The sequence below is a fragment of the Marmota marmota genome, unplaced genomic scaffold (assembly GCF_001458135.2).
Source record: "Marmota marmota marmota unplaced genomic scaffold, marMar, whole genome shotgun sequence".
Taxonomy (NCBI): domain Eukaryota; kingdom Metazoa; phylum Chordata; class Mammalia; order Rodentia; family Sciuridae; genus Marmota; species Marmota marmota.
In genome coordinates this window covers 532,514-547,010 of record NW_026000079.1, presented here as the reverse complement: position 1 = coordinate 547,010, position 14,497 = coordinate 532,514, and the positions used below count along the sequence as shown (strand labels likewise).

Genomic DNA, 14,497 nt, shown 5'->3' with positions numbered 1-14,497 from the left:
TAAGTACAATTAATACACATTAATCAAAATGAAATTTTTTTCTAAAAAAGTATAAGAGTGGCAGAACTGACTTTTAGTTTCAAGCTAGAGCAGGAAATAGGAAGAAAGTTCCCCACCTAGAGGAGATAGCTATGTTACACATGTGGTTGCATTTACAGGCAGGTTCTCTTTTACCTAATCCTGTGTAAAATAAAAGACAAACCTGTTATGGGCCAGGCTATACAGGCAATGACCAAACAGACTGCATGTAAGAAATGCTTCTCCTGTGGGAAAGCCCCACCTCTCTACCCATTAATAGTTACCTAGCACAACATACTTGGCAACACAAATGAGCGATTCTTATGCAATGTGAAAATTTTCTCTTTGGTTTTCATTTTTCTTGGGCAATGTACCTTGTCAGAGATTGATTGTGTAGACGTTAGTAACCATTCTCTAACGGGTACTGAACTAGGGTCATTTTGACCCACTTCCCTTCTGCTTGCTTGCTTCTGTGCCAACCTGGAAAGTCCCGTGGGAAATACCAAGGTACCCACTGCATTGTCTCGCTAACTGCCCAGTCCAGTTTCTGTGCCTGCTTGCTTGCAGCTGTGTCACCCCAGATGTGCTTTTTGTCTTCAGATAACCTAAAATGCTCAGGCTCGGGCTGTTCCTTGCAGAGACAGTTATGGATCCTGTGGGGGGCAGTCTCTGGCTGGCCAGCAAAATAAAGACTCTTCAATTTGGACAAAACTGGGACTTGGTGTGTGTTCTGAGTGACCTGTCCCACAGCAATACCTGCTTCCCTGTTGGCGGAAAGAGCACATCACACAAAACAGCAGCTGTTGAGATTGCAAGATGTGATTTATTATGCAGTGTAATCCTCGGCATAGCGTAAGTTTGGACTTAGCCTGAGTCTAGAGTTGCTGATTTTTACAGTTAAACCTTGATTGTCTCCTTAGTGTCATTCTGTACCTTAGGTTTACAAGTCTCCATTAATAAGATGAAAATGGTACTTTCTGATTGGCATGCGACACAACTGTAGCTCTCCCCAACTTCTGTCCACCTCTCTCCTGACCTTTTCCCAGGAACCAATCACAGTTTTCTTTGGATGAATTTCTGAGATTCCTTTGGTTAAATGCCAACTATGTTGGCAGATTGTCCTGGGATAGATGACAGAAGTATTTCATGGCAACCGTCAGAAGGTGAAATATCTTTTTCTGATGTTATGAAAAGGTTTAGGACTACAGATCGCTGCTGTGCCACCCTCTTGAAATGGCAAACTACCCTCTTCGAGAAAGGGGCAGAGAAGTGTGGGCTTACTGTTATGATCAGCTGAAGCTTGAGAAGAAGATTTCAAAAAGCCTCTGTCTCATCCCCCACCCCAGTTCCAAAGATTTTTCTCCACACGCTTCCTTTAAAATGTGCCCTCTGTCTTTTTCATTCCTGTAATGAGCAGATGAAGATCTTGCCTTTGTAAGGCCTGTGCTTTGGGTCAGAGCGGCCAGCCTGAGGATTCCAGGCAGGTGAGGAAGGGGCAGACAAGGTCAGAAGCAATGCCAAGAGAAGGTCATCTTTCCCAGCAGGGACACTCAACAACCATATCTCAGGACAGGTGGGGGGGCCGTGCTTGACCCCGAGAACAAGGTGTTTCCGCAGCATTCAGACTGAGGTCCAGCGTGACCACCAGGATAATCAGGGGCCCGGGGAACAAGCAGGGGCACCTGGGGCCAGTAGGAGCCAGGTCAAGCAACAAGGCCGGGATACTGTCCTGTAAAGACAAGAGGAACATGTAGTAAGGAGCGGGGACAGGCCTGCAAGAAATTATTCCATTCAAGCTAAATTGGCTAAGGAAGCAGACTGGTGCTCAGAACAGGAAAGAGCTCAACTACATGGATATCCCACACCGGTGGATGTCACCTGGGTCAGAATCTGGTGTAGTGTCCAGGGGCAAATTGAACCAGCTCTCATGTGAGGCACAAAATGTACAGTTGTTCCTCTGTATCCACAGAAAATTGGTGCTAGGACCCTCAAGGATAGCAAAAAAAAAAAAAAAAAAAGATGCTCTAAACCCGTATGTAAAATGACATTGTAAAAATTTTCACCAAACTGAAGCACATCCTCCTATATATTCTAACTCATCTCTAGGTCACTTGTAATACCTACCACAATGTAAATGCCACATAAATAACTGTTATGCTATCTTGTTTAGGGAGTAATGATAAGAAAATCCTGTACATGTTCAGGACTGATATGATTTCTTTTTTTCAGTAGAGTAATTGAATCCTTTATTCTATTTTGAAAGAACATCAATATGGAATAAATAGCCAAAATGTACCAGAAATAAAGTTGGTGACACATCAAATATGCATTTTCAATTCACAGTTGGTTGAAGCCACTGATGCAGAAGCCATGGAAACAGAGGGCTAACTGTGTTCATGTCTTACACAAAAGACTTTGAGGGACAGTGTCTATTTTACCGATGAAAACACTGAAGTTCAGAGTAGTTTAGTGACTGCATAAAATTTAACAATTTCAAAATAGCAACAGCAGATGTAAACGTTGGCCTATTGCCACTAAATCTGTCCTTTCCTAGGCATTAACTGTTACCCATATTTCTTGGTTAAATATCAGCTCTTCCCTAGCTGCAGCTGTATAACTAAGCCAAAGAGACCTGCACAGTGGGTCCCCTTTCTAATTCCACAAATGGGTTTCTGACTTGTGACTCTCTTGAGTCAGCCACCCAGAGACCCAGAGGCTACACTCGGACTCCCTGACCCAAGTTGGGACAGGGCTTCTCCTGCATACTCCCTATAGGGGTCTATTTCAGGTCTTATTCTCTCCAATAAGACTCCCAAGGAGGGGCTGGGGTTGTGGCTCAGTGGTAGAGCACTCGCCTTGCATGTGCGAGACCCTGGGTTCGATTCTCAGCACCACATAAAAATAAATAGGCAAAATAAAGGTATTGTGTCCAACTACAACTAGAAAATAAAAATATTTTTAAAAATTTTAAAAAAGACTCCCAAGGACATTCTCAAAGTGCCCTTGCCCATAGCCTCACTGCCACTGGAAATAAAATCTGGGGAATAATAATAAATAATAAATAATAATTTAAAAAAAAGAATGAGGTGGAGCATCTGCCATGGTCCAGACTTAGCCTTTGAGGACTGAAGAGAACTAACCCTGAATTGAGAGGAAAGCTGGGTCGTTATGGTTCTGCTATGTGATTTGAAAACAATTTTGATGATTTTGAAAAGTGGCTTATATCCTTTCACACTTTTGTTCACACTTAATATAAAGATGTTGATCCAATAATTTTCAAGACACATTCAAACTGTATTTTTTATTATATCCCAGCCCGATTCCTCTAGAAAAAAAAATCAAAACAAAAAAATATATATCAGAAAGCCTCAGCCCTATCCCTGGAAATAGTCAGGGCGTAACGAAGGATTACGAGAAGCTCTGTGGCACAGGCAGAGCCACCCTTGTCCCCAGACTTCACCCCACCAACCCTTCTTCCTGCATTGTCCTCCACGGCAGCCCTACAGGACTTACCTGAGCAGATCACAGCCACATCTTCTTTGTGGGTACAGTCATGATACCCCCAAAACCTGTGCTTGCACTGCTCCAGGGACTGCTCCTGCCCCGAACAACGAACGTCATCCAGCCAGATGCGGCCAACCCCAGGGCCATAGGTTTTCCGAGCTTTGAAGGGTAGAGAGAGGGGTTCCCCACAGCCCAGTTGCTTGCACACCACTCGGTCCTCCTTTTCTCCCCAGCCGTCGTCACAGACAGAGCCCCATACGCCCTTGTGCAGCACTTCCAGTCTCCCAGAGCACTGATTATCTCTTCCTACCAGCCTCAGGTCAAAGGCATCTGCAGGGTGGAGGAGGAAGTTGGAGATTGGAGAGAAAAAGGGAAAAGAGAAAAAAATAAGATCATGGGTTGGGGTTGTGGCTCGGCGGTAGAGCATTCTCCTAGCATGTGCAAGGCCCTGGGTTGGACCCTCAGCATCACATAAAAATAAATAAATAAAATAAAGGTGTTATGTCCAGCTACAACTAAAAGTTAAATATTAAAAAAAAAAAAAGATCATCTGCATCCTCCCCAACCAAACCCCATCAGCACATCTGAAACCCTCCACGTGTTTCTGTGACTGCAGTTGCTCTCCATTGCTCCATCAGCTTTCAACCCCTGTGGCCAGGTATGTTCCTTCAGCGAGGATCTTTTTGCTTCCCCCACCTATTTTATAAATCTAATATTTATGAATGGCTTTCTGGTAGTTTTTAAAAATTGAAGAACTCAACAGATACAGAGTAATGTGCTGTGCTCTATCATATGGAATTCAGTATAACAGTTCATATTAATATAGCACATAATATTGCTTAAAACATTTTAAGCATTTCACATTCAAAGAAGTTATTTAAAAAAAAAAAAACTTTTTTTTTTTTGGGGGGGGCGGGCGGTGGTGGTACTGGGGATTGAACCCAGTAGAGCTCTACAATGGAGCTACATTCGGAGTCCTTTTTACTTTTTATCTTGAGACAGGGTCTTACTAAGATGCCCAGGCTGGCCTTGAACTTGGGATCCTCCTGCCTCAGCCTTTCAGGTAGATGGGATTCCGGGTGTGCACCACCATGCCCAGCACTGAAAGGCAGTTATTGTAATGGCCATTTTAAAAGAAGAGAATTGACAGTCAGCACAATAGGTTGGCAGGGATCCTCTGGTGCAGGAGTAGTTCTCGAGAATAATGCTGAATGGAATTCCATTTAACCTCACCCATGACCTTGGTCTCTGGATGTGCGAGCATCACCTTCCATTACCTTCACATTCCACCCACGCGTCCTCGTCGTGGGTGCAGTTGTGCTTCTCCCAAGGCCCAGAGGGGCAATCCTGAAGGGCTGCTTCTCTTCCCGAGCAGAACATCTCCCTCTCCCAGATGGGTCCTTGGCCCTGGGCAGCCTTGTTACAGTGGCTTTGGGTCTGCAGGGCCCTGCCGCACCCCAGTTGCCGGCACACCACCTTCGCAGCCCGGAGGTCCCAGCCCGTTTTGCACACGGTGCTCCACTGGCCCTCATACTGCACCTCCACTCGCCCCTTGCAAGGCCCAGGGCCATGGACCAGCCGCACACTTTCTGGGACTGGAGACAAATCTGGGTCTGCGGAGAAAAAACAGGAAGGGTCTATTCCCTGCAAGCACATGGTCGTCTCAGAAAAGGGGGCTCACTGCCCAGGGGCTGTTTCTGGTGCTCAGTACCCTGTACACTGGAGTGCGAGGCACTGCCCAACAGATGCTCGTGGAGAAGTGAGGGAGCGGATCAGGGAAGCGCATGCTCATCCCAGGGCGAGTCGTTATGGTGGCATTTTACTCTTTCAAATTGTTTTCCCGTTCAACTCCTCATTGCTCTTCACGAGAGACAGAGGCAAAACAAATTTATTTATATATATGGAACATTTATATCATATTATATGTATAGTATAATTATATTATATGTAAAATTTATATTATTATAATAATGTCACATAAATAATAATATATAAGTATATTTATAATTATCATATACTATAAATATAAATGTTTTTACATGTTATAAATTCATTATGTATTATATATTAAAATATAGCAGATATATTTTGGTATTGGGTATTGAACCCACCAGGGGCACTCTACCACTGAGCTATATCCACAGTCCTTTTTATATATGATAAATATAGTATCTATTTTAATACATAATTACAATGTATCATATATTATTATAATTACACACAAAATATTTTAATATATTATTATACATATATCTATGTATAAAAAATGAATTTACATTAAATATTATATCAGACATGATAAATAAAATATGTGTATTACATAATTACTACACATGATATATAATCCATTTATGTCATAATTAATATATAATAAATATTGATCATTTTATATAATATGGAATTCTAATAATATATAATGTATATAATGTGTGTATTCTATGTCATTATAACTATATTATATATGTTGTTTGTATAGTAAATATATGTATTATCTATTTATATATAAATGTATATGTATCATGTATATATGTGCACACATATCTGTATATATGTGTGTATATACATACATTATACAGGTGATTAGATACATAAGCATATACACATAAAAGGTTAAAAAAATCTTTGGTTTTAAGTAGGAAGGTGGCATGTTCTTTATTTTATTTATTTATTTTATGTGGTGCTGATGATTCACCCCAGTGCCTCACACGTGGGAAGCAAGTGCTCCACCCCTGAGCCCCAGCCCCAGACCAGTAAAAATCATTTTGGTTCAATGTTGACATTAACCAAGTATTCCAGATTAATGCTTCCAACCCTCACCAATCTTCAGTCTTTCTACCTTATAGTATTAAGGCAAAAAGTGATTGTTTCTCTGATAAATTCTGTGGGGAGACAGAGAAGGAGGAGACATAGACTAGCCTCTCATAAATCCCAGGAGGAGAAAAGATACACAGAGACACAGAAAATATTAAAAGTACATAGAAAGCAAATATTTGCTCTCTCTGTATGGAAATAAAGGAATACAGAGCTATGAATGTGTCTATCAGTCTATCATCTCTCTAAGATTGTGTTGCTTTCCTCTGAGCATCCCCTGTCTACCTGACCGGAGGTAGACTTCTTGAGAACTGGAACTATCAAAAAAGCACAGATTACATCTTGGGGGCTCATTTCTTCACCCACGACTTCAGGCCCAGCCCCAGACATAAGATACACCAGTCAACAAGGGTTTAGTGGTTGCAGGATCTGTGCATATTTTTTTCATGTATAAAAATAAGAGAAATATGTTCTCATTTCTATTTAAACTTTAAAAAAAAAAAAAAGCACTAATACAACCAAGTAATAGTAACATTCTAAGTGAGGATGATCTATCTCCAGAGTTGATAGTTAAGAAAGCGTGGGTGAGATGAGAGGACAGGGAGGCAGTTACCGCTGTGTGGAAGTCCATGACAGGGTATAAAATCCAACAAGAGTGGCCAGGGCAGGTTTCAGGCAGCTGGCAGAGGGCCCTCGAGCCTTGCTGTACTTACTCTGGCAAATTGCCCCGGCATCCTCGTCGTGTGAGCAGCTATAAACATCTTCATCTTGCTCACATTGAGCCAGGGTGTCTTCCATTCCGCTGCACCTGACCCCTTGGATGAGGACTTCTTGCCCTTTTTCTGTGTATAGCCCATATAAACGACCACTGGGGGTTTTCTTGGCTATTCCACAACCCAGCTCCCGGCACACCACAGCCACATCCTTCAGGTCCCAGCCATCATCACACACGGTGCCCCACTGGCCGTTCCGTTCTACCTCCACTCTCCCTTCGCAGCGGTGGGGACCCCCCACCAGCCGCACTCTGGATGTCTCTGCAAAGAGACGGGATGTTAGCTGGAGATCCAGGAGGAGTGCAGAGGATGCTCAGGGACACTTCCACCCTGGACAGAAGGTGTGGGGAGTAGGGGACTAGACAGGAGGGGTCAGAAGGGAAGGGGAGGGAGACACACTTCGGGACCCCATTTCTGAGTTCTGATTCTACCGCATCTTTAATTGCACCCTACCAAGAAATTCCCCTTCAAGGACCCAGACATGACTGTAGCCTTTCACGCTGAAGATTAAGGGAAAGATTAGTCAAAGAGCCAGCAGAGTTTTTAGACTCTGATGGTCAGAACCAGGATAATCCATAGAGATCATCATGTCCACCCCTGTATTCCACAAAGGAGGGAAAGGAGTCTCATGGAAGTGATGATCCGGTGGTCACACTGTCCAGTAGTGAAAGCCCAGGACAGATCAGCTCCAAGTACTTAACTAGAGGATTTCAGGGGTCCAGGTGGGAAAGAGGCACCACAGAGCCTCCGGACAAGTTCTGAGGAATTAGAACTCTGGGTATGGAAAAGATGAAGAGAAATTCTTTCCCTTCCACCACTGCACAGAAGTAGAGGAGAAATGGCTGTGTCGAGTGACTAGGGAAGAACTCATCAGGGGCTGGAATTGTAGCTCAGTGGTAGAGCGCTTGCCTAGCATGTGTGAAGCACTGGGTTCAATCCTCAGCACCACATAATAAATAAATAAAATAAAGGTATTGTGCCCATATACAACTAAAAAAAAAAAAAAAAAGAACTCATCAGACATTAAATATTTGCTAAGCACCTACTATGTTTGGGGTATTGTTTTATGAACTCAGAGAACCGTGATGAATAAGACAGAGAGGACTTCTATCCTCAAAGAGCTTATAGTTAGAGGCTTAAAACAATCTCACCAAGTCTACTGTAGCCTTAAAGCAAGACAGCAGAGAGCTAAATTTGCCACAGCTTTGTGTAATGGGACCATTAACTGAGAGACATGTCTGGGGTTCTAGAAAATATCACATTTGGACTTGTGGTCTATGCCCTAATGGAATATGAACAGCTTAATAAGGGCCAATGTGGGTGACATGACGCCTGAGGAGCAGATTTCCCACTTCCTGTCTTAACTCTACACAAACTCCCCAGAACATGAAATCAACCCAGAGGAGTGGTTAAGTGAGAACACTCCAATATGACTGATTTTTAAACTACATGAGAAGTTTATGTTTGGTTTATTGATTTGTTTTTGCTTCATTTCCTTAATTGGTGGTGGGGGAAGGGATATAAAGAATGAAGATTAGCTGGAAACGGTGGCACACACCTGTAAGCCCAGCATTTTGGGATACGGAGGCAGGAGGTTTTTTTGTTTGTTTGTTTGTTTGTTTGTTTTTTGAGAGAGAGAGAGAGAGAATTTTAATATTTATTTAGTTTTCGGCGGACACAACATCTTTGTTTGTATGTGGTGCTGAGAATCGAACCCGGGACGCACGCATGCCAGGCAAGTGCACTACCACTTGAGCCATATCCCCAGCCCAATTTCAAAATTTTGAAAAGGCTGGGCACATGCCTATAATCCAGGCAGCTTGGGAGGCTGAAGCAGGAGGATTGTAGGTTCAAAGCCAGCCTCAGCAATTTAACAAGACCCTTAACAACTTAGTGAGACCCTCTCTCAAAATAAAAACTAAAAAGGGCTAAAGATGTGGCTCAGTGGTAAAGCACCCCAGCGTTCAATCCCCCAGTACCAAAAAGAAAAATTAAACAAGGATGGAGACGTATCTCAGTGACACAGCACTCCTGGGTTCAATCCCTAGTACTGAAAAAAGAAACTAGAGATAGAATTTAAAATCATTTTAAAAAGTTTAAAAAAAAGGTTTATACTTTTTACACATTTGAATTTAAAGCTTACTTATCTGAATAAAATATAATTCAAGAGAGTCACTCAGAAATGGCTTTTGGGTCATTGGATCTAGATTAGAGTTTGGATTGTTATTATTGTGTACTCCGGAAAGAAGCTGCCTTCAGAATTATACACAGGTTATCATTTTATTTTGGATTGTAAAATTCTCACTTTCAATGAATTTTCTTTTTTTTTTTCCTTCTTTTTTGGGGGAGCAAGGTACCAGGGATTGAACTCAGGGCCACTCGACCACTTAACCACATCCCCAGCCCTATTTTGTATTTTACTTAGAGACAGGGTCTCCCTGAGTTGCTTAGTGCCTCGTCTTTGCTGAGCCTGGCTTTGAACTCTCAATCCTCCTGTCTCAGCCTCCCGAGCCAGTGGGATTGCAGGCATCCACCACCACGCCTGGCCTGAATTTTCAGTTTCTATGAAGTAGACAAGAGCAGTTCCCAGGAAAGAAGAAATAAGCAGTGATCATAATAGTAATAACAACAACCACCACAACAAAAGAAATTCAGCTGGAGGAAATAGAAGAGATGCGAAAAGATGTGAAAGGAAAGAGTTGAGGGCTCCCCAGAGCAGCGTGCTGACACTAGCCTGCTTTATCAGCACAGAGCTTGAGAGAGACCCAGGGGTGGGGGAGCAACATCCTGGGGAAGGGGGACCCTGTGACAAAAACAGTTGTCCTCTCACACTGGCAGTGAGGGACAGCCCTGAAAACCAAGAAAAAAGAGCAAGTAATTTAAGTTTCTGGACAAGATCCCGGAAGGGGAACTCTAAGGAATCAAATTGCATCTGTCAGGGCAAAGGATTTGCCACACCAATAGCAGATTTGTAGCTGCCTCTCTCTGGCAAAGCCACCAGCATCCAGTGAAAGTATAGACTTGAGGAACGGTGCAAAAGCAGCTGATAATCCACAAACAACCTCCTTGGCTTTGGACGGTCACAGCCTTCCACTCCTGCATACTCATTCCACACTCCCTTGCTCTCCTTGGGTGCACAAGGATGTATGGCCCAGATTCCTCCAGGAGGCAGCCGGTAGAGGCTGAGCTCCATCCTGCCCTCTACTGGTGAAGTCACGTACTTCACAGAAGCTCACGCGTTTCTAATTCAAAAGTGCCAGGAAGTCTGGGAGGAGGACCTGGATTTGCTGGAACCCACCAGGGCACAAGAAGTTCATTCCCGAGTTACACCCCAGTGAAATGCCTCTGGGCTTGCAATGAAGCTATCTCGTTTTGTGGATGCTGGCCAAGCTTCTCTGGCCACAGAGGCCAAGTGGGGAGAGAGGTTCCTTGGCTGGATAAAACCATTCAAACCATTCTGTGCTCTGGAATGGAAATCCACCCTCACAAGACTGACAGAGTGGGATGGGAAACCTGAAAAGAAAGGTACTCGGCCTGTTTGGGACCATAGCCTGTGTTCAGAGCCCAGGAACCTTCAAAATTCCTCCCTGTCAGGACTCTTCCCCCCACCCCACCCCTTCGAAGTCTTACCTAAGAGGCCAGGTCCAGCGCAAATGACTGAGGGGAGAAAAAAGAGGAAGTGAGTGAGATCATTGAGTAAATTTTAAAAAATAGAATTCTTTAGGGCTTTATTTAAAAAAAAAATAGAACTCTCTAGAAGGCCCTTGCCAAACTTAGGGCAATAGACAGAGAACCTCCAAGATCTGTCCAATTGTAACTTTCTCGTCCTGGGTCACAGTGTCCTTTGATGACCACCCTCAGAGAACACTGGACACTGACTAGAAACCAGAGACCAATTCTGTCACAGTTGGCCCGGCCCTTTCCCACTACAGTGGTGTTGCTTTCAGCCCAGGTGAGGATAGGAGGGTCATAACTGCTGAAGTAGAAGTGTGGTAATGCACCCCCTTGGCTCTGCAGAAAGGAGCCCTAGGGCCCCTGGAAAGATGCCCTGGTGGGGAAAGTCAAGGTTGCAGAGGGGCAGTGCAGAGAGTGGAGGGGAGTGGCGGGATCTGCCTGTGTTCAAGGACACGGCCGTTCAGACTAGAGTTGGCAAACCCTTTCTTTCAAAGGCCAGATAATAAATATTTCAGGCTTTGTGGCCATAGGGTCTCTGACACAGCTATTTAGCTCTATCTTTACAACATGAGACTAGGTATATGTTCCGATATACCTTAATTTATGGAGACACAAATTTAAATTTCATGTATTTTTATGTGTCATGAAATATTAGATTTTAAAAAAAATTCCCCCACTGTTAAAAAATATAAAAGCCATTCTCAACTTGTAGGCTATAGTTTACTGACACCTGATTATAGATTAACAGGTCAGAAGCAGCTCAATGTTGAGTTTGGAATCTCCACATTTAAGTACTAGTACATCTTTGGAACGTGGGGCTTCTTCCTGTGAGATCTCTGTAGAGTTGGATTCTTTTGTCCATTAGGCTCCCTCCTAGTGCTGTAAAGAATCCTGAACCCTGTGACCTTCAGTAGTCCCTGAGACCTTGGTATTTGCTACTGTAGAATTCACCCTCCACTCCTTCAATAGGTTTCTGAAAAGGTGAGTGAGTGTCTTTGGAACTCCATCCTAGGGCTTTCCAGGCAGATCCAAATATTTCAGTGGTTAACCTGCAATATTTTTTTCTCTTAGTTTCCAGACTCTTTCTCATGAATCCCATGCCCTCCATCTTTCTCACATGGCCACTCAGACTCTGTGAAGTCTTTTCTACAACTCTGGGAGACTCAAGGCGATATTGTACATATGTGATGAGCTGTTGCATAACCTCCCCTACAAAATTACACATGGGAAGGAAAGTGTGAAGCCTGGTGCACAAGTGCAAATGGGGGGTATCCAATGAGTAACTGGGAGCTCCTCTGCAGGGTCAATAGCTGTAACAGCAGCTGCAGACCAGAAAGAATCCATGGAGGTGAGCTTGGGAGAGCCAGGTGCAGTGGGAAATGTAGGGATGCTAAATATGGCAAGCACCCTACACGGGACACCCGAGTGCTATATTGAAAGACTGTGTGGGCTTCAGCAATGCCTATAATAAAAATGAATGTGATCAACTAGGACAGAGGTTTACCAGATGCTGTTAGATGCCCTGTAATAGTTATCTTATGAAACACTTCCTTCAAAAAAAAGAAAAAAAAACTCTGAGAAACATAACATTAGTCTTACTGCATAGATTAGGAAGATTTCAGAGAAATATGGTAATCTACAAATTCACACAGCTAAGAAATTGGAGAGCCAGGAGGGCTGAGGATGCAGCTCAGTGGCAGAGTGCTTGCCCAGCATGCCTAACGCCCTGGTTCATAGTCCCAGTACAAGGAAGGACAGAAGGAAGGAAGGAAGAAAAGAAGGAATCAAGGGGCCAGGATTAAAGCCTCCAGATCATTCATGCTAATTTGTAGACTCACCTAGGCAACAGGAAATTGTAGAAAATGAGAGAAACATTATGTGAAGCACTTTTCAGAGGAAATTAGACAAAATGGCCAGTGAAAGGTGATTGTCTTACAGCAGTACCTTCTTTCCTTGCTCTACCTGTTGCTACTTAGCATCTCATTCACTTGTCTTCTTATTAATAGTATATTTGGGGAAAACAATGGAAAAGAGGAAGGGGAAAAATGTCATGAATCTGTTGGTATAACTATGGGGCAATAAAAAAAAAATCTGGCAATTAAAATATATTATAAATTGGGTATGGATCAAGGGGTTTTTAGGGCTTAGGATAGATATAGAAAGAAAGGAGAAAGCCATCCTTCAAAGATATTTGAATCTGGGCAGGGAAAAGATTCTCCTAATGAAATTTCCAGAAAACCCTAAAATCTAAACCTACCGAAGCAAAGGTACTCACCAAGGATCAAGGAGAATAGCGGAGCCATCACTCAGGTTGAAGATGACGAACTGAAACGCGGCTGGTAATGGCTGGTAATAAGCCCCCAGGCAGCAGTACTCAGTTTGGGCCACAAGTGTGCTCAGAGTAGGAAGAGAGGCAGGTCCCCTGTGCTGCAAGAGCTGTATCAGATGACCAGAAGCCAGTGGACTCAAGGGACAGAAATGATAGAGCTGGACTTGCTGAATTCAGCATGTTCTAGATGAAGGAATGGGGCTGTAACCGGCAAAAAAAGATGCTGAAACAAACAAACAAACAACAAGAACAAAACCAGTCTGTCATGTCCTGGTTCTGCTGCAAGTTTAGCTCCAGCCATCTCTGCTCCTGCCCCTTCACCTTACACAGAAAAGGGGGAGTGCCCAAGTGTGGCCCTCCTTCATTAGAAGGTCAGGTAATGCTTAGTCTCTAAGGATGATTTTGGGGGGAAGTAGGAGAATTTAGATTTATTTCATAAAGAAGTGACTAAAGAATATGGAAGCCAGAGGTCATAGAATAAATGCAGAGATCCCCTTGGAGCCATAGTAGAGTCAAGGTGTGATGTCCGCCTGCAGAGTTGGCTTTCTTATCTTCACGCCTGCTTTTCCCATGCTGGCCAGAGGGTCCAACACACAGGTCTGCTCTGCCTCTGTGCTTGTGCCTACCTTTCAAAACTGAGTGGCAATAGGTCCCTGTGGTGATGGGCTTCCTGTTCACTGAACTCAGCTCAAGTGTTCTTTTTTTTTTAACTTTATTTTGTTTATTTAATTTGTTTAAGTGGTGCTGAGGATGGAACCCAGTGCCTCACACATGCTAGGCAAGCACTCTATCACTGAGCCACAACCCAGCCCCTCAAGTGTTCTTTACATCTATGATGGACAGAGATTGAGTAGCGAGACCCTCAGTATTGCCAGGGCCCCTCTGCCTTGTTGTATTATTAAGCCGAGCTTGAAAAGTGATTCAACTCCATTAGTTAAACATTCAACGTCACATGCTAACACAACCCCTGTTATTTCAAGCAGGGTCATTGTCCCTCTGCAGTGGAATACCTTAGGTTCTTTGTAATATTCAGGTCACCTGACACAATGCTTTGTTCGTTGCAGGCATTCATTTTTAAGCCTGTATTTCTTATTTACTTCTCTTATGTTCAAGAAAAAGTCTGGAGCAGCCGTGAGTGCCCGGTGACATTCTAGGTAGGGGGAGTATATGGATTAATGAGGTATAGTTTAGCACACCAGAAGAATAAGGATTATTAATTGCAATCACACATAAAAACTAATGTGAGACTGGAAAGTATATATGCAGACATAGTGGGAAAAATGATTATCTCTGCTTGGAGCTAATTGGAGAAGAGTTCACTAAGAGCAGGAGATAAAGGTGAGTAGAGTGGATAGTCAGAATGAAAAAAAAAAAAAAAAAATATATA

At 43.3% G+C, this 14,497-nt stretch overlaps 1 protein-coding gene across 2 annotated transcripts; it reads right to left on the bottom strand.

Moving 5' to 3' along the window:
• Positions 1-821: 821 nt before the first annotated feature.
• Positions 822-13,269, bottom strand: Cd5l (CD5 molecule like). 2 transcript variants are annotated; one of them, XM_048814645.1, is made up of 7 exons: positions 13,057-13,269; positions 10,737-10,763; positions 7,047-7,367; positions 4,800-5,135; positions 3,532-3,852; positions 1,715-1,747; positions 822-1,677 (listed from the first exon to the last, which is right to left on the bottom strand). In XM_048814645.1, the coding sequence occupies exons 1-6, from the start codon at positions 13,082-13,084 to the stop codon at positions 1,722-1,724; spliced, it is 1,059 nt and encodes a 352-aa protein (XP_048670602.1). In that variant the 5' UTR covers positions 13,085-13,269; the 3' UTR covers positions 822-1,677; positions 1,715-1,721. The 2 variants fall into 2 exon arrangements, with proteins under 2 accessions (XP_048670602.1, XP_015358184.1); XM_015502698.2 differs by having other exon boundaries at positions 822-1,747.
• Positions 13,270-14,497: the final 1,228 nt, after the last annotated feature.

Bases quoted from the DNA above. Each gene is read 5' to 3' on its own strand.
- Cd5l (XM_015502698.2), bottom strand. From the start codon at position 13,084: ATGGCTCCGCTATTCTCCTTGATCCTTG. The intron at 10,764-13,056 runs GTGAGTACCTTT...TTCTCCCCTCAG, and splicing joins GCTATTCTCCTTGATCCTTG to TCATTTGCGCTGGACCTGGC. The intron at 3,853-4,799 runs GTAATGGAAGGT...TCCACCCTGCAG, and splicing joins CGCGTGGGTGGAATGTGAAG to ATGCCTTTGACCTGAGGCTG.